We start from the raw sequence: 21,750 nt of genomic DNA, 5'->3' as shown, positions 1-21,750 counted from the left end.
GTACACAGTCCGCACAAACAATGCCCCAGGCCTCAGCTCCACCAAACCAGAGCACAACTGGACTTGTCTGGACTTGCGTTTTAGGAGGCGTTACATTGAGGTAGCTAGCAGGATGCATCCTTTACATGCTAGTCAGGATAAAGCCAGGGCATCTTGGGGGGCACCTGGGAGGGCCACAGACTAGAGATTCTCAGCCAGTAGCATGATTCATAGGTCAGCATCCCTTCAGAAATGCCAGCACCTGCAGCTTCCACGCTGGAGCCGCCTGGAGAGGAACAGTAGGACACCGGGGTTCACGAGACGCTAACGTCCAAGTTGGAGGGGGCTTCTTCGGGGGAACATGGGAACATAACCTCGTCCTTGGAATGGCAGGGGGGTAGGGCTGGGAGGGCGAGGGTCAGTCCCTGGCACTGCCCTAGCTATTGAGTTCTGTGGGTCAGGAAGCCATGTGGAAGGCGGGTGGCCCAAATGGTCACACTGCTGGCTGACCCAGACGCAGAGATCAAGCCAGACATCGAGCCCCGCTTCTCTCATTTTGGGGCCTCTCTCTTCAAGCTGCCCCTGAGAAAATCTAAAGCCGGGGAGGTTGGGATTTGGGAGCTGGGTGGAAGAAAGTAGTGTCTCTCTGCTCTCCATTTCCAGGCAAGCTCTACTGGTCCCCTGCAGAAAGGGGACAGCCAGTGGATCCTGTTCAGGAGCCCAGCCCCCCACGTGGGAGAGAGAAACCCGGGGAAAAAGCTCCCACTGCAATGAACGAGCCGATTTATTCACCCGTCCCACCCAGGGTTGGGTCTGTCGCCAAAACGCGGCCAGAGAGGACCAACCGTCTTGCAGGTTTGCAGGTGTCTCTTTCAGTTAGCACCAGCTAAATTTCATAGATACATCATGTAGATGTTGCTTTCCTCAAGCCCTTCCTCCCCTTCTCTTCCTTCGCCTAGCAGAATTAATCGTCCCATGGAATGCCCGCTCGTTAGACAGGAAACCTACACACAACCCCCCACCAAAAAGCCATCAGTTAAAGGCTCTAAAAATAGCGCTCCACTCCAGCAACTTGTTCTGAGTCATGAATAAACAAAATGTGCTGGATGCTCTGCCTCCCCCCTGCTGCTCGGGCCTCTCCTAGGTGGCAGGAGAAGCTGGGACCTGGGACCCAGCTGATTTGGAGCCCCGTTGGCTCACCAGCATCTAGCCTGGTTCTCCTCCTCCAGCTCTGGGCACAGGTGCCACAGACCGGGCACGAGGCCCAGCTCCTATCTGCCAAGGCAGCAGAACCACATGCCCATCGCCAGCAGCGCGCATTGCTGCCCCAGGACAGACGGAACCAGCTTAGGAAAGCTCTGAAGCGCCCGCCGAGGGGTCGCATTCCCCCGTCTCTCTGGAAGGGGGCACCATGCCCCACAGTCACAGAGCTGGTCCCATCCCGAGCTGCCCACACTTCAGGAGGGGCCAAAGAACATCTGCCTATAGGGCAACAGGTGGCATCTGATGAACTCACTGCAGACACACGCCAGCTTCTGTCCCCAGCTCGCAGGCTTCAGCCCCGCTACACAAGGGCTGTGTGCTAGAAGGGCATTTGGGGTACCAGCTTGCAAAAGAAACGCCCAGCATTGGAGCTGGCATTGGACGCGGGGTAGCGTTTGCCCAGGTGGTCTGTGCAGCCCAAACTCCTGGGCCCGTCAAGTGCCCCAGGCTCCGCAGACCCTTGGTCTAGTCCTGCCGATCCTTCCCATGCCAGGCAGACTCAGATCCAGAAGTACGGCTTACGTAGGGAGCCCCGGTACCCCGGTGCAGCAGCTGACGAGGCAAGAGAAGGTCCCGCACCAGCTGGCTTGCTGAAAACAACACAGGCAGCAGACTCCAGCGCATCCCGCCCGCATTGCCTGGCACCGCTGTGCCCAGGTCTCAGACAACGGCAGTCCAGACACAGCGGCGAGCTGGAAGGGGGCCCAGCGAGCCGCTTTGCCTCCCGACGCTTCAAGCATCACAAACATTCTGGAGCAAAGCTCTTCCAGGAGCCAACGGCAGCATTGCCCATTGCCCTCCGCAGCTGGGAAAACCCCCTTTGCCACAGTCGCTGGCAAAGCCGTTTCTCCGGCCGGGTGCCCGGGGCACGGAGGGGAACAGGCCAACTTTTCTGGACCCAAAACCCTGCGACACATGTGGAACGGGGAGCTCTGCCCACACGTGAGTCAGGGCAAGCGCTCAAGGTTAGAGGAGGGAGGGCTCTCTCAGGTAGTCACCTCACCGAGCGCCGTAAAAGGCAATTAGCGATCGCAGCTAAAATTAGATCAATGACTTCCTGCCGCTAATGGTCGAAACCATCAAGGTTGCCTTCCCTTCCCCGGCTCCGAGAACAACGGCGTTTTCACATTAGGGCTGGGAATGATTTATGAGACAGAACTGAAAAAGGAGCACCCGCACACACACAGAGCGGCCGCACAGCTCAGGCTACACCCCATCAGCCTTCATGCAGGAGGCCGTCCACAGCCATCGCTTCGAGATCCCAGCCAGGCACCCCCCACGCTCCTGCAGGCAGCATCGAGTGGAAGAGGACACATGGTCCAGCTGCTGACGTCCTGGTTCAGGCAGCAGGATGCCTGGGTCCCGTTCCCAACTCTGGCCCTGACTTGCAGGGTGACTTTGGGCAAGGTGCTTCTCCTCTGTGCCTCAGTTTACCCCCTGCACAAAATGAGAGGGAGGGAGGGTTACGGGGACTGGTGCTTGCAGCTCCAGAAGCAGACATGCTCATCTCGCTGGAGGAACGCTCTTGTTTAACCCTTTCAGGTCTGACCTGATGTTTTTGTGACCTGGAGAATAAAAGCCGTGGAGCGGTCGAGGGGAAACTCCCTGGGGCTCCAGAGGGCGGGAATGGCTCCCCCAGCACCTCTTTCATTGACAGCACTTCCCATGCAACTGATGAGCTCATCCTGCTGTGGGTCACTGAGCACTGTCCCCCGCTGGGAGCTCCCCACTCTGTCCAGCCCCTTCCTCTCTCCAGCTTCTCTCCTGGCTTCGCTGGGGGCCACCTCGGCCAGCCATAGCTTGGCGCACCACACGGGCTCTTGGCCCGCTTGCCAGGCCTGCGGGACAGTTTGGGGAGATTCGGGGTTGCTGGGTGGCCATTCTGAAGCATTCTAGAGAGCCCCAATCCATTGTGTTTCTCTACGCGTCCCTGCACCTCTCCCCTTGCTCCGCCACTGAGGCTGCTTGTTCAGGGGAGAAAAAACCAAGAGAGAGAGACAAGACCTCCGCTCTTCAGAACTACAGTCTGATCCGGCTGCTTGTTTCTGCCCTCGACGTCGTCATCATCCCGTTTGTGACATGGCTCCTGGTTGCCGTGGGGATGATGCCGAGGTCCCAACGGGGCGCGGGGGGGTGCATGGGGAGAGGAGTTCTATTTATCCTGGGCAGTTTGGGCTTCAGAGCCAGCAGGCCCCTGCAGAGCTGGGGGAAGAACTGGGAGCCGCAATCCGCTCCAGCGTCCCCAAGTCCAGGGGAATCCAGCAACCCCTGTGCTTTCAGAGTGCTGTGACGGTTTACATGCACCCTGCCCTGGGCACTCGGGTGCCCAGCTGCCAACACCAAGAAGGTGTTTGCCAAGGGCTCCTCGGGCTTTGCCCAGCTGGGGGCTGCGCTGGCTGCTTGCCAGGAGGTGGCACCTGGCCGACAAACAAACGAGGGCAGATTGCAGCTGCACTTGCTCTGAGCAGCAGCTGGAGGAGACGGCAGTTCCCACCATGCAATTCTCTCTCTCGATCAGCGTGGCCCCCAGCGGAGACCCTATAGTCTCCTCTGTAGCAAAGACGAGGCGGCCGGCAGGCCACATGGCAGCCCCCTTGGTGCTGGGCTCACCCAGCTGGGCGCTGCTTCTCCTGGCCTCAGCAGTCACCACGGGCCAGAGAGAGCAGGGCAATGGCAGGTGGGCTGAAGTCCGCCCACCAGAAAGCCAGGCAATGCCACAGCAGGGGAATCCCAACTCCAGCCTCTGGGCAGGCCTGGGAGCTGGAGTCCGGGCCCGGTCAGCTGCCTCCACCCCAGCAGAGAGGTTTGCTCCCAGCTCCTGGGTACCCTCCTGCGGCTAATTCCACGTGCTCGGGGCCAGCGGTTTCGACCCAGAGAGAGCACAAGAAAGGCCGGCCAGTGCGGGGACAACACACCAGTTGCTGCTGCTGCTGTCACATCCGTGGCCCCCCACCCTTTTCTCCCCCGACCCCCAGTTCCCAGGATCAGGTTACGGAGTTCCCAGCCAACTCGGTCCCCAGCCAGGACTTTGGCAGCAGCAGCAGCATTCCTGAGGGTCCCGGGAGGAGGCTGCCCAACTGACTGGAGGCAGGTGGCCCACAGCAGGCCGCTGAAAGAGGGGCCAGGAAGGAATGCAAAGCATTTGCCAGCTCTGCTCCCAGCCGCATGGTGGGGTGGGCCGGCTTTGGGGCTGCAAAGTGATGCTCTGACAGCTCCTTCCACTCGGTACCGAGGCCTTTCCTGACTGCTGCCGACCCGGGGGCTCTGGGGAAGTAGCTCATGGTGCTCAGGAGATGCCCCCTCCTCAGATGGTCCAGCCACCCCAGAAGCAGCAGTGCCCAAGTCCTCCTTCGCCCTAAGGACAGGAGGGCCAGGAGAGGGGGGAGGAAGAGGAACCCCTTGTCCCTCAAAAGGGCAGAGAATTTAACCCAGGCGAGGCAGCACTCCCGGCCGCCCTCCCGACCCAGCACAGGGTCACATGGACACAGGAGTCAGCTCCACTGGCCGGCACGTGACTCCAGGAGCTGGCCTGTGGGAGGAGGCGACAAGAGAGCCGTCGAGTCGTCTGATGCCCAGGCTGCAGTCAGAGCGCCCGCCCATTAGCCTCGCGCGCTGGGAGCCAGGCGGCCACCAGAGCTCTGCGGGCGCTTCGCTTAATTACCCATCCAGAGAAACCTGCTGGAAAACAAACCGCCACCCTGCAGGGCACCCTGGAGCGCGGACCGCCAGCAGCAGGGCGACTCGCTCGCCGGGCGCAGCATCGGCCCATCTGTTATCCTGCTTCCTACGGCACGCTTGGCACGCTCCAGCGGAGCCGGGGCAGCTCCTCTCCGGTGCTGGCTCTGTCTGAGATGGGCTCCTGTGTTTGGGTGCAGGGCTCTGGTTCGGTCCCAGCGCCAGGCTGAACGGATGGGTTCCTGCCCTATGCCCAGCAGACAGGCAGTCACTGGCATCTTTTGTCCACGCCTGGATTCCTCAGACGGCACGCCCCTTCACCGTGGCGAAAAGGCATGAAGGAATGCCAAATATGTCCAGCTGGACGGACCAGAGCCTGGCTAGCAGCACTGTCCTTGGGCCATGCAATGAGACCAGCTGACGAGCCAGAGAACCCTGCCGCCCAAAGCAGCGCCCCCTAGAGGCTGAGCCGCAGATCCTGCATTCAACCAGCGCAAGGTTTTGAGCTGTGTTGCTTTGGTGAGCTTTCTGCTCAGAAGTCTGGCCCCCACTCCCAGTGAGAGTCAAAGCCATTTCTCCCCTAGGCCTGAGCCTAAGGAGCCTAGAGAGACAGAGGCCACCCTGGGAGGAACCCACAGAAGATGCTTGGCAGAACAGCCCGTGTACGTCTTGCAGCCCACATTGGTAGGAGTCCCAAGTCAGCCTGGCCTCCTCCCTCCCGTCCCCAGGCAAGGTGCATCTCTCCCAGGAGAGCGTTCCCTGCCTGCCTCCGGGAGCTGCTGTCCGGCTGGAGGCTTGAGAGATCCCATGGCGCTTTCCAAAGACAGCAGGCCGAAACCCTCCTTTTGCACCCCCTACCCAAAGCAGCAGCTCCCAGAGCCCCAGGCAGCGCACAAGAGCTGAGCCTGTATTTGCTCGTGTGGGCTGGTGTCCAACCCGGCAAAGTGGCAAGTGCCCTGGGAGAGCCAGACGGGAAGCGCTATGCACTCGGGAAACAAGCTCTAATCCCATGCTCCGAACTCCCTGTCGTGTTTCCAATGGGCCCCCGAGAGTGGCCCCCGCTTTCTCCCTCTCGCTCGTCCGCCACCTCCGCCCACCCGCCTGTCACATTCCCTTGGCTTCCTCTCTCTGCTGCAGAACCCCGGGAAAAGGGGGCAAAGTGCACCCAGCCTGGGGGGGAAGGGAGTTTGTGGCAGTGCGGCAGCTCCCTTTCGTGGCGGATTTCTCTTCATTAGTCCAATCACATCAACACTGACAGCGGCATATTTATTATGGTCCCAGCCCTGACTGTTTTCCACCCAGCAACGCGCAACTTGATAACGAGCTTAGAGGGCAGCTATGCTAATGAGCGGTCTTCCTGCAGCCCCTTCCGATAGCTCCATGCTCTGAGTGGGGAGCTGGTGTCTTGCTGGCCAAGAGCTTAGGAACAGCAGTGGGCTGCTCTCCGAGGGTGCGTGCACGGCGCGGCCGGGGGAACAAAGGTGTCGATTGTTTCACTATCCCGTTTGGGACCGATCAGCTGAAAGAGGATTTCACTTCTGCCTAGTTCGGGCTTCAGGTCTGGCGTACGCAGCGTAACCCCGCCACACGTGAGGCCTGCCCTCTGGATTCCAAGATTGATTCAAACGGAACGCCCCGTGCTGCCGAGAAACCTTAAAGGCAGCCCAAAAGCCACTGTTTACGTAGGACCTATGGCATGCCCTGTCCTGCTCCCACAGGGTCGAACAGAGAGCAAGCACAAGTCCCCCCATCTTATGCCAATGAGGAAACAAAGAGGAGAGCTGTGTTGGCCTGGATGCCATGGAGTAAGGCGTTGGGGGGGAAATCTCAGGGGATGCACCATAGAAGAGGCAGGGCTGGTAAGAGGCTGCTCCAGCATGGGAGCGGAGGGATCACTATAGAACTAGCGACATGGACACTCGCCAGGCCTCGCCAGCAGCATGTGTCATACACCTGCAGCTTCCTATTCCCAGCACAGCTGCCAGCTGCGCTCTTGGGTATTTCCCACCCAGTGTTTCACTAAATAAATATAGTAGAAGAAATCCACGCAGGTTCCTTGCTTCCCGCAGGCTCTTACTCCAGTTGAGTGTCTCTTTGGCCCCCGATCTACGGGCAAACGCCAAAACAATGGGGCTGCATGACCAGCTTTTGATTTAAAAATATGGGGAAGCCGAGAGCTTTCATCAACTCCAGGCGAGCGACCCCAGGACTCCCGGCTACCAAGTTCGATTCTGAAGTGCATCTTCCTCCTACATGCCGGGTCGCAACTGCCCTTTGCGCCTTTTTTTTTGAAACATTCCTTGGCGTGCAGCAAAAAAAAAACACAATCGCCCTCTTTGGTGGGATCAGGGCCGTGCTGGCCCCTCTGGAAATGGGCTGAGGAGGAGACACAAACATTTAGGGGAAGAATTACTCTCTCTTAAAGCAATGGCTCAGAATAGGCTATACAGGGCCCTGCAACTTACAAGGCTAACCGCAGCACCGGGGCAAGCTCATCTGGCTGTATTTGGAGGGCCACGCACACAAAAACTCGCTGCATTCAGAGCGTGAACAACAGACGGTCACTCTGGCAACTTGCAAAGAGCCCAAGGGTCCAGGCTTACCTGGACTGGTGCTGAGCAGAGCCAGCCCGCAGCACTATCCTTCTCAGTGCCAAACGGCAGCACTCGGCCTCTACAAATCCCACCGGGCAATGCTGCCTGGCCTCTGGGCTCGAGAGCGGGCGCTGCAGGCTGGGACTCGCGGTCTCCGTGGGCTGCACCTCCGCGCCAGGAGAGCGTGTCAGGGCGAGGCCAGCTAGCAGCTGTTTTAAGCAGTGGGCGCGGTAGGAACTAGCCCTCCACCCTGGCGCGAGGTGCACAGGCCAGACTCCTTCGGTGCATTGCCCGGGGGCGCTGGCTGATGGGGGACGAGATGGGAGATACTTCCCATGACGCCTCAGATACAGGAGTCACCCTCCAGCCCTGCTGCAGCTGGGCCCGCTCAGCTTCCACGCCGTCACCGGAGGCTGCCTGAGCAGCGGCTGCAGCTGGGCTGGGACGCCTCACACAACACGCCCCTCCGGCATGCTTGGATCCGCCAGACGTTACGTACCAGAGCGCCCGCAGGCCGCCTTGGCAGCGGGGCGTCAACCGCCAGGAAGTCACACTGACCTCAGGCTCCCGCAGGGCTCTCATTCCTGCCCCAGCCTGGCCCCAGCCTCAAGTCCGAGGTCAGAGCTCCGCTCGCCCCAGCCACCGAAAAGGGGTGCAAAACCAGTGGCAGGACTGAAGCCCCTTCACAGCGCCGCCTTTCAGGCTTGCACGTGGCCCGCAGACGCCTGGCCTGCCTCAAGAGCCCGCTGCGTCTCCTCCTCGGGACTCTAACCTGGCCTCACCATGGCAGAAAGGCTCTTGCCAGGAACAAAGCGGAGAGCAACCTGTGCAAACGCAGATCCGCAAGCTGAAAGCAGCCACGCGCTGCCCTCGGCCACTGTTAATTTAGCCCATTTGCTTTCATTTGTTGCCAAGTCCAACTTCCCCTGGAGTTCAAAGGAGCCCCGATGCAGACGAGTGGCTGGGTTTTATTGTGAGCGCTGAAAGGCCTCTCACCTGTCCTGCTAACCCTCACGGCTGCGTGTCAGGCAAGCTGATCCCATCTCCCATTCAATGCCAGAGCTTCCGCACTTGACGTTTCCTTGCTAGCAGGCCTCCACCACTTCCCTTAGCCCACCGCCCCAGCCACGCAGTCCCAACTGAGAGCCAAAACTGCGCACACCCCACCAGAGGCCCAGCTTCCGTCCACCGGACCACCAGAGAACACCCTACAGAGCCGTACAAAGTCAGGAGCTTAGTCCCAGGGCTTTGGAGGGCCCAACAGCTCACCAAGAAAGGTGGCTTCTAAACACGGAAGTTGTGATCATGCCGCTTCATCGTGGGCATGCTCAGCTCGTCTCTAGCGGTCTGAGCCAGAACTCCTGGGTTTCCCTGCAGCCTCCAACGCCAGCTCCCCCGTGCTTCAGGGAAGTTCTGGTGATGGCCACAGAACAGCCCTGGAGAGGGCAGGGGGAGCCTTTCCACCCCACTTGCCCCATGTCATTTTAGTTTGAGGACAACATGAGCCTGTTTGCAGCAATGTCTCCTTGTTCACCCAGCCCCTCCCATCCAGAGCAGAATGCGCAGCGGTTCATAGCCACATGGCCATTGCCCATCTCCGAGACAGCTGGCCTTGGCTGGAAGCAGCCTGTGTTATAACAGCAACACTGCAGGAATGGGGATCCAGCTGCAGCATACAGGGACTTCCAGGGATCGTGCACCCGATGCACCTGCCTTGCTGGGCTTCAGCCAGGGCTCCAGGGTTAACACCGCTGGCTCCAGACACTGTTCTGCTGAAGAGAGCAGCCACGGCCAGGCCTGGATTTCCATCTCATCTGAAAGGCAGCACCTCTGACGGCACAGCGCCACCCCCGCTCGCTTGTCCTGGGGCAGGCTGGGTTTTCCTGGAAGTCCCCCCCGCCCCAGTCCGAGTCCTGACCCTGCTTAGCTTATGAGCTCTGAGAAGAGGAGGGCTGCAGGCTGTGCATTTACATTCCAAAATAACCCTTATTAAATGACTCGCGAGGTCACGTCAATACTAATCGGGCCGTCGTGGCTGCCTGCTTCTCAGCGGGGACGGACAGGAGCCGCGTGCTGGAGAGGTGCATTGGAGTCTCTCTATAATCACTGCATCATTTCTCAGATATTTACACAGCGCCAGCCACCACAGGCTCTAGTCTCTCCAGAGTCTGATTCAAGTCCGCCAGGCCGGCCGCTCGGACGAGTATGCAGGCCGGGAAGGAGAGCACTCCAAGCACAGGAGTGGGAGCCAGGACTCCTGGGTTCTAGGCCAGGCTCCGGGGCGCACTGGGGGACAGTGAGCAGCTTGTTTTACCCCTCGGTTTGCCCATCGCTGGAGAAGGGCTCTTACTCCTCAGGGGCAGTGGGTTTGCAAAGGGCTGAGAAGAGGGGAGCTGCTAAGCATCCATGCCCAGCAGCTGTCTCATCGTCCCCGCCCTAGGGGAGCACCACATTCGCCCTGCAAGCTGCCACGCACACAAGCGGATGCCACTATCCTCCCCCACCCTCTATCCCCACAGGTTAATAATGGGCATTTTTCTGGGGGTGCGAGCAGCCAGCCTCCAGGTCTCACCTCCGGCTCCCTCCTCTGAGGCCTGATGGCCCCTCTGTCACGCCAGACCCGGCTTGTGACCAGATGGTGGCCACCCACGTGCAGTGCCAGGGATGGTCCCCAGCCCGGGCTGGTGCTGAGGGGGAAGGTGTCGGTCAGGATTGGGGTGCGCTGGCAGAGGGGAGGGGGCCTAAATTTATAGCTCCCCTGACTCAAGCTGCCACCATCAGCCCCTTCCACCCACAGGGATCATGCCACACGTATGCATGCGCCACACACACACGACGGGGATTTGCTCAGTCGGGAACCGCAGCTGCGAAGGGCACCTCCCTGGGACCCAAATCGTGATAAGCAATGGTAAGCATGGTGCCCCTTTGCTTTGCAGGCATGGGCCTGCTAAGCCTTATGCCCCAGGGGGTGGGGGCTGGAGAATGTCCTCCATTTTTACAGGTGGGGAAACTGAGTCACAGAGGCGGGGCAGTGACTCACCCCAGGAAACTCTAGATCCAGCCAGCCCTGCTCAGCACCCCCCTGGCACCATGCCCAAGGGGCTTCCTTCACCAGCATGGTGCCCACTAGGCCTTCATGCCCCCGCAGCCAGTTATCCCAAAGCACTTGCCTGGTCAGTGCTCCTGCTGCCTTCAGTGGGAACTCTGCCCTGTTGGTTTATGGCCTATGCACTTAGCTTTGCCAAGACAGGCCATGCCCCTCCTGTGACCCCGGGCTGGAACGTCCAGTGGTGGAACGTCAGGTGATAATTACGCTTCTCTCGTTACAGCTTCGGGGGATGGAGACCAAAAGCAGAGAGAGATGCCAGCCCAGAGCGGCTCTACTAGGTTACAGACCATGGGCCCATGTTCCCAGCCGCCCGAACAACCCCCCGGCTCTGCTCGAACCGAGCTCCCTCCAGAGTCATTAACAGGCTGCATTGCAGCCCATAATATTCCCTCCCCTTTCGCTTACTGGATCATCAAAATGTCATGGCCATTGCTGGCCACTAATGGCTTTCTAAGCAGCATCAAATTTGAATCGTCCTGTCTTCTCCCTCACCCCCCTTCTTCCCCAGAAGCCACTTTCCCTCCCCCTGCCACTTCGCACAAGGCCAGCAGCTCACGCGCTCGCCCACCTTAAATCAGACACAGCGCTGCGAGGAGGGGGCTGCGATCCAGCGCAGAGCTCAGCCGTCAGCTGGGCCCCAGGGCCACTGGCGCAGAGCAGCCTCTGGCTGTCGTGGAGGCTGGATCGGTGAACGGCGCAGCCGGCTGGGCCTCTCCAGGGCACGCTGGGCCTGCCAGCTCGGTACCGTGCCACTCTCCCCATGGCACTGAGGGGCCCAGATGGGCATCCTTGGCAAAGACCCACGGGGGCCGGGGGGGGGGGGGGGCAGAGAGAAGCTCCAGGGGCACGAGAGGGCTTGGCCTATGGGAAATTGTATTCAGCAGCAGCGAAAAACCAATACAATGCGGGAGGGTGAGATCTCAGTGGGGAGCGAAGCCGAGGAAGGCTGCAAGCAGCAACCCCATCCCTGCCCGGGGGGACGGAGGAGCCCAGCACTGATCGGGGGCAGCGCCAGGAGTCAGGGGTGGGGGGCCACCCAGTCTTAGGGCAAAACCAGCCACTTGCCCGAAGCCAGCACAAGGGGCTGAGCCTAGTGTAGTTTGCAGGGAGTGCCGCTCTAGAGCCAGGAGGCAGCCGTGCCTGACAGCGCCTCTCCATGGGCGCGGGCGGGACACCATGCCAGCAGGGAACGCAGCTCCTAGGCCAGGATGGGATGGGGCAGCATCCCCCACAAAAATCCACATCCAGCGGCTAAGCAGTCTCCATTTCACAAGCAAACTGGCTGCATCGCAAACCCGCTGCTCAACCCGGGACCATCAGCTGCCTCTGCTCCGGCAAGCCCAGGCACAGAACATCAGGCAGCATGACAGGTCAGCACCAAGGCTTGCCAGCAAAGCCAGGTACAGGGCCAGCCAGCCCAGCTTTAACTCACGGCACGCCCGGCCCCAGCTCCAAATTCACAGCACAGTTTGAGGGCAGCCCCTTCCCTGCAGCAGGGGAATCTCTCCCCTTCCGCGTGGTGCTAACCTGCCGGCCGTTGCTGATCTTACACAGAGGAACCTGCCCGCCGAGGGTCCCCTCATCCAGACGGCAGGGCCGGTAGTGGACACTCTGGGGGGTGCCTGCCCAGTAACTGGGCTGGGCGGGAAAACGTGGGGCAGGGAGATGTTCGACAGAGACCGTTCCGCCTGCGACCATGGCCTCGCGGCGGGCACGGCTAGTTCTACCCAAATCACCCGACTAATTCAGATTACTAAGTTCCTAAACCCCATCTGCCTCTGAGTAGCAGGGGAAGGGGCCTCTCTCCCCGCTCCAGTTCAACCCCTGTAAAACAAGCCCGCCCGGAGGGTGAGACCTCACAGTAGCCAGGAACCCTGCGTGGAGCTGGGGGGAGGGGAGGGGGCAGACCAGCAAACACGGGTGTGCAGAGCCATGGGATGGCCCAAAGCCCATGAATGCCAGAAGGTGCCTCAGCATCTGATCTAATAAGCCCCTTTGGCCTGGGGAGGTAGTCTGGTCCATCCCTCCCGCCCAATCCTGTCTGGAGCCCTAAATCACCCAATCCCTTGCAGGCCCGACCGCAGCACTTTAAATCCCACCAGACTATCTTTTCCCTTGGGAGGGGTACCGCTGCTCCCTCCCCCCAGGACTGGGTGGGAGACAAGTCCCAATGCAGGGTTCGTCCTTAGATCAGCGAGAGGGGGTCCGGCAGGGCTCCCTGCTGAATGGTGTCAGATGAAAAAGTTGAAATTTGCAAACAAAATCCCTCCCCTTCGCCCTCCCTCCCACCCACAAAAATCTTTTTAGTGACATTTTGAAACATCTGATATCTTGCCAGGTTCTATTGCCCTGCCTGGCAGCAGAGCCCTGGCTGTTTTCGACCAGGTCACAAGGCTTAGCGCTGGCAGTTCGTTTTGAGTCCTAGACAAAAGAAACTCTTGGGCCAGGAAAGGCTTGACAAACCAAGGATCTGACACCCCCAAGGTGAAAGCATCCCCTAGACCGGGAGAATAGGGGGTCCATTTGTTGCAGAGCATCAGCGTGCCCGGCGCTGTACAAACCCAAGACAGAGGCCTCGCCCCAGGGACCTTGCCGCCACAGCTTCAATCCTGCAATGGAGCCTGGCACACAACAGGGCTCCGATCACGGGGTCAGGGCCTAAGTCAAACTCGGAGCAGCCACAGGAAGCAAAGCAGATGCAGCCTATGCCCTTGTCTAGCACAGCTGGGCAAAACCAGGCAGGCAACGGGAATGGGATGCAGAGGCCTTCCATCCAGCACCCCGCTTCTTCAGACCTGTGACTGATTAGCTGGTGCCGAGTGCTGCATTCTGCTGGGTAATTAGCGAGATGCCCTAATCAATAAGTTATTTTTTGCCGTGGGTAATTCAGAATTACATGTCACAGCCAGGCTATAATTAAACTTTCATTCCCTCTTCCCCAGGTGTCAGGGTGTCTTTTGTTTTAATGTCGGCCGGTAATAAACTCTTCACTCCTCTTTACCGGGAGCTGGGATGGCAGAATCAGCTACCAGTGCCGGGAAGCACCTCTGGGGCAGCAACGATCCCTGTTTCAGCATTTGAGTGGTTTCCACTTTTTTATTCTTTTCCTCCTTCGCTCTCGCTCTATCGATCCGTCTTTCTTCAGCCGGCTGAATCAACTGTGCACACAAACGCACACTGCTCGCGTCGGTTCAATAGGAACGTACGGGGGCCACCCCACCCCCCCAGGCTTCCCACACTTGGGCCTGGGGGAGCTTTTGGGAGCACTGGGGGGGCTGAAAGTCCCTGATACAGGTGGCAATTGACGCACCCAGCTTTGCCCCCCCCAGCCCCAGAGCACAGGGTGGGGGCACACAAAGAGCAACTCGCTATACTGCTCGGTTATTTTCTTCCACCGTCAAACGTTCTCAAATAGAATCTGGCGCCCAGACACAGCCCCGAAGAGCAAAGCCCTTGGGTTCCTGGGAGAACGGGCACGGGCTCCCCCACGCACCACACGTGATCCGGAGGGAGGCGCTTCCTCACAGGGCGAGGAGTTCTATCTCCACGGCTCGTGTTCTCTGCCCATCAGGGACCCGGTTGCTGTCAGCTACTCACCAAGACAACCCAGCTTGCTACGTAGGTGGATACGAAGCAGCCATCAGCTGGGAACAACAGTCAGCTGGCCTACCGAGCTACCAAGCTGGGCTGGATTGGACCACAGCTCCCCTTCACTCCATCCCCAGGGCCCACACCTGGGATGCTCCCGCACAGCTCACGTGGGCAGCACCAAGACAGGGAGCCCCAGGAGACTGACTGAAGACGCTCCGCTCAGCCCCGGGGCTCACAGTCAAGGTAAGGGAGTGCAGGCAGGTGAGATTCAGCCAGGCGCTCCCCAGAAGGGCGACAGTGGGCATACAAGAGGAGCCGGCCCGGCATGCCTGAGGGACATGGCACTTTGCCACCAGAGACGAGCCGAAGCCGGAACCTCAGCTCCAAACTCCTTCCGCTGGGTTTTGGGCGGAGGAGGGGGAAAGGGCAGCTGCTCAGAGCAGAGCATCCTCTGTGGTTTTGGCCCGAGTCGGTGGGGAAGAGCAGTTTCCAGCTCAGACGCTGGCATCGCACAGGGTTTGGCCCAGCCGCGAGCTGAAGAGACAGTGCGACCTTGTGGGGTTTCTCCCACTTGGGACCCAATGCTCATGACGGCTGGCAGGGCTTTTTAGTGGCTTCATACGCAAACGCAGCCTTGACGTAGCTCCAACCTCAACCTCCCCTGGATCCTACGCTGCCTCTCTTAGCCTTGCAGCATGCCCACGTTGGCTCCAGCAGGATACCTCCCAGCAGACCCCCCTGGAAATCTGTACCTACCTCGGAGCTGCAGTCGCAGGCTCTGGGGCCCAAAGCCACACTGGGAGTCTGCTCCAGCAGGTTTCCCTCTCCCCTTCCTCCAGCTACACTCCCAGTGCAGTGCCCTAGGCTTCTTTGCCAGCCTCTGGGGCTAGTAAGGTGGCTTTCACCCCTGGCAGCACTCCACTGCTTTATGGCTGCTGTGAGGTTACCCTGTGCTCACAGCGCGAAGGAGATGGCAAGTAACAAGTCTCTGCATCGGGGTACCGCTATGCCTAGATCTATGCCAAGATCCCTGTGCAAGCCCCAAGTAACCCAACTCCAACCACCTGCTAGTAAAAATCCAACCAGGTCGCAAAGGGCCAGTGTCACAAGAAAGCCCTGCACAGAAAGGCCACTGCTTCAGATTCCATGAGCGCTCCCCAACGTGGCCACGCTCTCCTCGGTCACAGCTCGATGACCCGGCAGCGGCCCTGGTTAAGCGGAGGTATTTTGGACCATTACCAAAAGGTAATGGTAAAGGTAAAAGGTAAAGGTAAAATAAGGACTGCCTAAGCCTCACTGCCAAATTCTCTCCCATCTCTCCCCCAATTGTTCTATTTCCTGAAGCTCACACATATTTATAACAACCAGCCCCATGGAATTAAATATGAAAAGTTCAATTCATTAAACAATAGGTCTGGGGGGAAAGGGGAAAGAAAAAAAAACAAAACAAGCAACCGCCCATCACCACTTTTGACCCATTTAAACAAGGCAAAGCCATGCACGTAAACCAAACTTCACAGTCCCTCCCGACTGAGAGCTCCAGAGCCCTTAAAACAAACAGGAGGCAAGTTCCTAAGGCCAGGAAATAGTTCCAAAGGGAACGAACAAACGCAGCAGTGGGGAAATCTGAAAGACAGAGATTCAAAGACAAGGAGAAGAGAAACTCAGAGACAGAGTGAATCAATCAAAGAGACCGTCACAGCTTCCGACACAGGGACTGCCTGTGTAATATACTGCCAGTTTATATGTTATGTTCTGAACTTAATTACTGAGAAATTATAGCACCGGTGCTAAGGAGAGGCAGTGGATGGGGAGTTTGAAGCCAGGGGCAGAGAGGGCTTTGGCTCCATTTGCTGCTGAAAACGATGGCTGTAAATTTAGAGGGAGAGTATATTATATCCCTGGAAGACAGCTTGTCTCGGGGAGGGGTTCAGAGGCCTCCTTACCCACCCCCCTCCCCTTCTACAGGCCAGATCCACTGCAAGTGACCTCCCCTTGTCCGAAATTTCCCAACCTGTCTGATCACAAGGTCTCTGCACACCCAGCCCCCAAAACCTGGGGGACGGAAGGACGCTAAGTGTGGCTACAGAGCCATTTAGAGTCAAGCAGTAATACAAGATCTCAGGCAAATCTGCTACACGGATCAACATGCTTTAACACACGTGGGCATCCCATGTACCTTCCATGGATGTAGAACTGCATACAACAGACACCCTCCTCCTTTCTATCCCTCCCTCCTGCCTATCTAGCTCAAGTCCCGCAAGCACACAGCTACTGGCGCAAGGGCCTTCTCCTGTGCAGCTCCCATGCCTGGACCAGCTGTCCCATAGCATGCTCTGCCTATAGATTCTCCCTCTCATTTGAAGCCTGGGCTGAAATCATACGATTTCCCCCTTGCACCTGCAGAGAGAGAGAGAGAGAGAGAGACTCCCTAACTCTTCCTGGGATGCAGGCAGCCCAGAAGATGCCACACAAATCCAGCATGCCTAGGCAGGAGATGAGCCCCAGAGTTAGCAAGTTAACCCCTGAATTCTTTGCAATCTAACATGGCTGTTGAGCAAGGAGATTCTGTACTTCCTCAAAGTCCTCATTAATGAAAGGACAGAAGGGCTGTGGTTCTCTCTGCCAGCGAAATCCCCCTTCCCTTCAGCCCGGCCTTCCCAGCGTCCAGGGTCTGGCATTGCTCCGCGCTCGTGAACTCAAACTGTACCGTGGAGAACCAGGCAACCATTTCTACAGCCCATTCAGATGACAGAGGCAGCTGAAAATAGGCTCCACAGTACATAAGCATCCTGGAGGCGATTAGCTTGTCAGAGGGGCTCGCACTGCCCTGCAGGATTAGCTCACTGAGCACTGCCTTGAATCCCCTTTAAACTGCAGCTCTAATTTACTTACATTACTGCAGCTCAACAGGGAGGGGAGAGCAGGGGGGACGGACAGCGTAGGACCACGCCGCGCGGGCTAGCCTTTTAAACATACAAGCGTGCAGTTTCTCAGCAGCCAGTGACAAGCTCAAGCCCCCAATCTCTGACTGGGGCCTCTCGAAGCAAGGGGTGGAAACGCATTCCAGGGCTGTCACCCCGTCTAATCCCAGTGTGCACAGATGGTTAATCTTAGCAGAAGCCTCATAGCACGGACACAGGAATTCAAGAGCGTGAAACAGGATGCAACAAAGGCAGTTGCCATCCACCTACCCAGCAAGATTATGTAGCATTTTACTGCACAACCCACCTCCCCCACTATAGGTATTTACAGCTCTGCCTTCTCCCACCTGATGCCTCCCTTCTGCCCCGTAGGGTTTCCTTTAAGACTCAGCCTGCCAAACTGTCTGCACCTGCGGGTGCTACAGTTTTAGCTCTGCTTGTGCAGATGCTTCTCTCTGAACAAGACTCTGCTATCGGGAGCTGCCAGTTCTCACCAGACCTTGGAAGAAAAGAATAAAGTCGGGTTGTCGTGGGTCCCCCCCTCCTTTCACCCCCTACCTAAGGAACCGTAATAAGCTTCCAGGGTTCAGTTGGCCACATTCTCCTGCCTCCTGAATGTAAATCTCTCCTGACTGTATTGTTATCTTGACAGGTCTTAAGATAGGGAGAGAGAGAGAGAAAGGTGCTTGGGAGAGATACACACAGTGTAAAGCTGTTCCTAGTCATTTAAAGCAGCTGTTTGGATAACTAACCAAATATTCAGTCCCTTTCCAAAAGAGCTTCTGAAACTTTCCAAGCAGCGAGCTCTGGGGAGGGAGAGAGGCAACACCCTTCCTCAGTGCATGGCAAGGGACTTCTTCAGTTCCACGTCAGACAATCAAATATTCAAGGATGCCTTTTTTGAGTGGTTTCAGAGTAGCAGCCGTGTTAGTCTGTCTTTGCAAAAAGAAAAGGAGGACTTGGGGCACCTTAGAGACTAACCAATTTATTTGAGCATGAGCTTTCGTGAGTAGTCTCTAAGGTGCCACAAGTCCTCCTTTTCTTTTTGCGAGTGGCTTTTTCTCCAAGCGTGTAGCCCCCTGGAATACACAACTTTCTGATTCCAGCCACCGGCGCCGGCTCTTTTAAGACATCAGACCAGGAGCCTGCGTTTCAGGTCATGGCTGGTGTAAACAGGGCTTCTCAAATCAACGCTTTTCTACAGATACAGATCCGCATCCCTGCAGCTGGGAAAAAGAAACCTAGCCCTACTCAGTTCACTGATTTCACACAGGTAACCACTGCATGCAACTGGGACTAGATGTCAGGGTAGCACGCAGCCCTGGAAAACGGCCCGTGTGCTTCCCCATGGCATGTAAGCAATCAGCTAAGGAAGCCAGCCACGCGAGACCAGCTGTGGAAAAGCGTGCGTGGGGCAGGGTTTCGTGCCCCCCAAAGCCATCATCATATGGACATGCTTTGCCTTGCTCCTTCTGCTACCGCTATTAACAACACGCCCACCTGTAGCCAGCTAGAAACCTTATCTTCAGGCAACAGATTGAAGGACCTAGGGAGATGGAGGTCACAGTTTACAGTACAAAGCCAGATTGTTTAAGGCCAGCATACATCAGAAACCATTCCCCCGTCCCTCCCACACACGCGTAACTCTTCTCCAGCAGGCGACCTTAACTCCTAAATAACACCAAGATTTTGGGGGACAGGAGGAATAAGGAGAGAGAAATCACAGGTTTCACATGTTGCCCTATTCCGCTCTCTTGCTTCCTCTCAGCTGTCTGCAGGAGCCCAAGCACACTCAATACCACCCTGCACAATCAAATAAAAAAAAACCCCACACACAATACTTTTGACCAGGCCCGAGAGAGCAAGCCCAGAGCCCAGGGCTGGGACACAACATCCTGTCTGGAAAGGGCTCCTCGGCTCAACGTTACAAATGCTGCCCCGGGTTTTCATTTTTTGAGGGTTAGTCACAACCTGGCTGGCTAGCACCGAGCCAGGCAGAAAGATCCCTCTCCCCCACGCCACCGCCACCCCCACCCCGGCCTTTATATTCAAGTTGGGTTTTCGTTGTTTGGTTGGTTTTTTTTAAAGTCTCTCTTTTCCAAATCTTTGTGGCTCGAGTCTCAGGACGCTGCAGCCTCCCCCCCCCCCCCCCCGCATGTCTCCTTTCCCATCCCTCTGAGCTCTTGATGTTTACCCCCACTCTCCATCACGCAGACACAACTTTCCATGGCCAGCTGCTCCTCCTCTCCATCAGCCAGGCGAGGTTTCCGCCTCCCTCCAGAACCAGCGCAGAACATTGTTTAAAACAAGCACCGGGACCAGACGCTGCCTGGACAAGAAACTCAAACGCCTGGGGAAAGGGGCACGGGGAGGGGACACCCCCAGAGAGTCAATCAACACAGAAAAGGGACACCTCCAGAGAGCGGCTGAGCACAGGGCGGGCTGCGCGTCTCTCGAGCTTTCGGTAGCATCCAAGTCAATCCCACAATTAAAAATAACGAACCGTGCAAATCCGGGCTCCGGTTTCCTGCGCGCTCCCAGGCTGCTCCATGCCCAGCGGGGGCTGGTCTGGAAAGGGCCCCCCTCCCCTCCCCTCCCCTCCTCTCCCCACCCCTTCGGGTCGTGCCCCCTCCGCTTTACCTTGAGCCCCGGCGCCGGGGGTCCCCTGGAGAGCGAGGAGGATGCAGAGCAGGGGCTGCCAGCGGCCGCCCCCTGCCATGGTCCGCGGGGGTTTGGAAGGGAACTTTCCCCGACTTTTATAATCCTTTCCCCAGTCCGCGCCGCCGGCTCGGGCTGCTTCTCCTCCCCGTGCAAAGTCTCGCTGGCTGCGGCAGGCAGACAGACGCGCCCCGAAAAACAGCCGCCGACCCCCGGGGGAAGATCTCAGGGGAAATCGCCCATCCGCGCTGCCCTCGGCCCGCAGCCGGCGCCGCCCCAGCCGCCGGGCGAGAAAGGCTCCGCTCCCAGTTCTGGACACGTAGCCCTGCCTTGTCCGCACCGGGTCCCGCCTTGGACCGGGGCTCAGCACCGCGGGGATCTCCCCCGCCCCGGTTGCTCCAAAGGGGGAAGCACAAGCCCCCCCCCAGCTTCGCAGGGCGCCCCAAGATGGCAAAGCCCCGGAGCGTGGGGAGCCCCCCACCACTGACGCGCGGGGGTCGCGGCCGTTTTATCCACTCCTGGCGAAATCCGCGCTCCGCATCCAGCCAGAAAAGTTTTGGGGGGACGGAAGGGGGGGGCTGGGATCCGATGGGGGAAGGGGGCGCTCCCCCTTGCCCCCCTCCTTAGCCCGCCAGCGGAGCGATCCCCATGGCCGGTGGCTTCGGGCTTTTCCTCCTGCCACCCGCGCTCCCGGAGAGGTGCCCGAGGGAAGGGAGGCGAGGTGGGGAGGCGGGCGCGCTCAGCCCCTGCCTGCCGCCGCCTGGGGTGCGCTGCTGCCCGGCTCTCGCCTCTCCGGCTCGCTCGCTCGCCCGGCCCCTCGGCTCTCCGGCGGGCTGCCGCCGCTCCTTTCGCTGGCCGCGGACTGAGCCCGAGATCTGGGAGCAGCAGAGCCGCGAGCAGGGGGGGGCAGCCTCAGCCGGGGGAGGCGGGGAGACCGAGAGGCGCACAGCGCTACCCGGTGGCCAGCCGGGGAGAGGGCGCGGGGCGGGCGCTGGGGAAGAGTCTAAGGCCCCCAGCGCGGGGAGCTCAGAGGGCCCCTAGGGCGGCGGGGGGTGCCTGCCTCCTCCAGGCCGGGCCTCCCATTCCGCCCCAGCCCGGCTGCAGCGCCGAGGGCCCTGCGCGCCCGGCCCTGGTGCAGAGCGCAGGGATGAAACTTGTCCCGCACACGGGGCAGGGCTAAGAGCCCCGACATGAGCGCGCCTGGAAAGGGGGAGTTTTATCATTCGCTGGTGCGGCTGGGCCACTAAATAACCCAGGCCAGCCAACCTGCAGCACTCCTAGAAACAGCCACAGGCTGCAGGGATTATGTTTTGAGCCTGCGCTAGTCAGGGATCGCTTCTGTCCTCTCTTTCCCGATCTTCTTCAGGGTGTCTGGAGAGTTGCTGGGCTTTTTTATAAAAACCCCTGCACTTAAAAAACCCCCAATATTAAAATTCACAATCAGACGGTGGAACTCACTGCTACTAGATTGTTAAGGAAGCCAACTTAAAAGGATTGAAAAGAATTAGACACATGTGAGTTAATAGCTTCAAAATACTCCAGTGACTCAGGTCCCAGCCTTGCACTGGGCTCTGTGGTCCACCCATAGCAGGACTGTGGGCCTTTGTCTGTAAACCCAGCGACTAGCTTATTTCATGTTTGTACAGCTTTGTGCACAGTGGATGTGACTGTGACTTCTGGGCACTACTGTATTATAAGTAAGTAGTAGTCCATTGCCAACAATGATGCCCACATGGTCACAATTCTCATCTACGACTATGGGTATGACTCTGAAGTCCGAACCCTGATGCACAGAGTCAGCCGCACGGAGGGCATGGGAAGGCCCTATCCGTGATGTTTGATGATGCAGCTCTGTGGCACCTTTCACGCCCAGCTTGGAGATGATTTTGTGGATCACGCTAGAACCTCTGATCTTATCAGAGGCCGCCAGTGAGTCCTGTTCTGAGCCGTTTGCTTG

At 58.4% G+C, this 21,750-nt stretch overlaps 1 protein-coding gene across 3 annotated transcripts in view; it reads right to left on the bottom strand.

Annotated features, from left to right (window-relative positions):
* SDK2 (sidekick cell adhesion molecule 2) overlaps nucleotides 1-20,639 on the bottom strand; it is a 172,010-nt gene extending 151,371 nt beyond the window's left edge. For all 3 annotated transcript variants that reach the window (XM_073310176.1, XM_073310179.1, XM_073310177.1), the window contains exon 1: nucleotides 19,776-20,639. In XM_073310176.1, the coding sequence (XP_073166277.1) occupies nucleotides 19,776-19,854 (79 nt within the window). In that variant the 5' untranslated portion in view covers nucleotides 19,855-20,639. The remainder of the gene's footprint in view (nucleotides 1-19,775) is intronic.
* Between the last annotated feature and the right edge of the window lie 1,111 nt (nucleotides 20,640-21,750).

The sequence above is a fragment of the Lepidochelys kempii genome, chromosome 14, assembly GCF_965140265.1.
Source record: "Lepidochelys kempii isolate rLepKem1 chromosome 14, rLepKem1.hap2, whole genome shotgun sequence".
Classification (NCBI taxonomy): domain Eukaryota; kingdom Metazoa; phylum Chordata; order Testudines; family Cheloniidae; genus Lepidochelys; species Lepidochelys kempii.
This window is presented reverse-complemented; position numbering and strand designations above follow the sequence as displayed.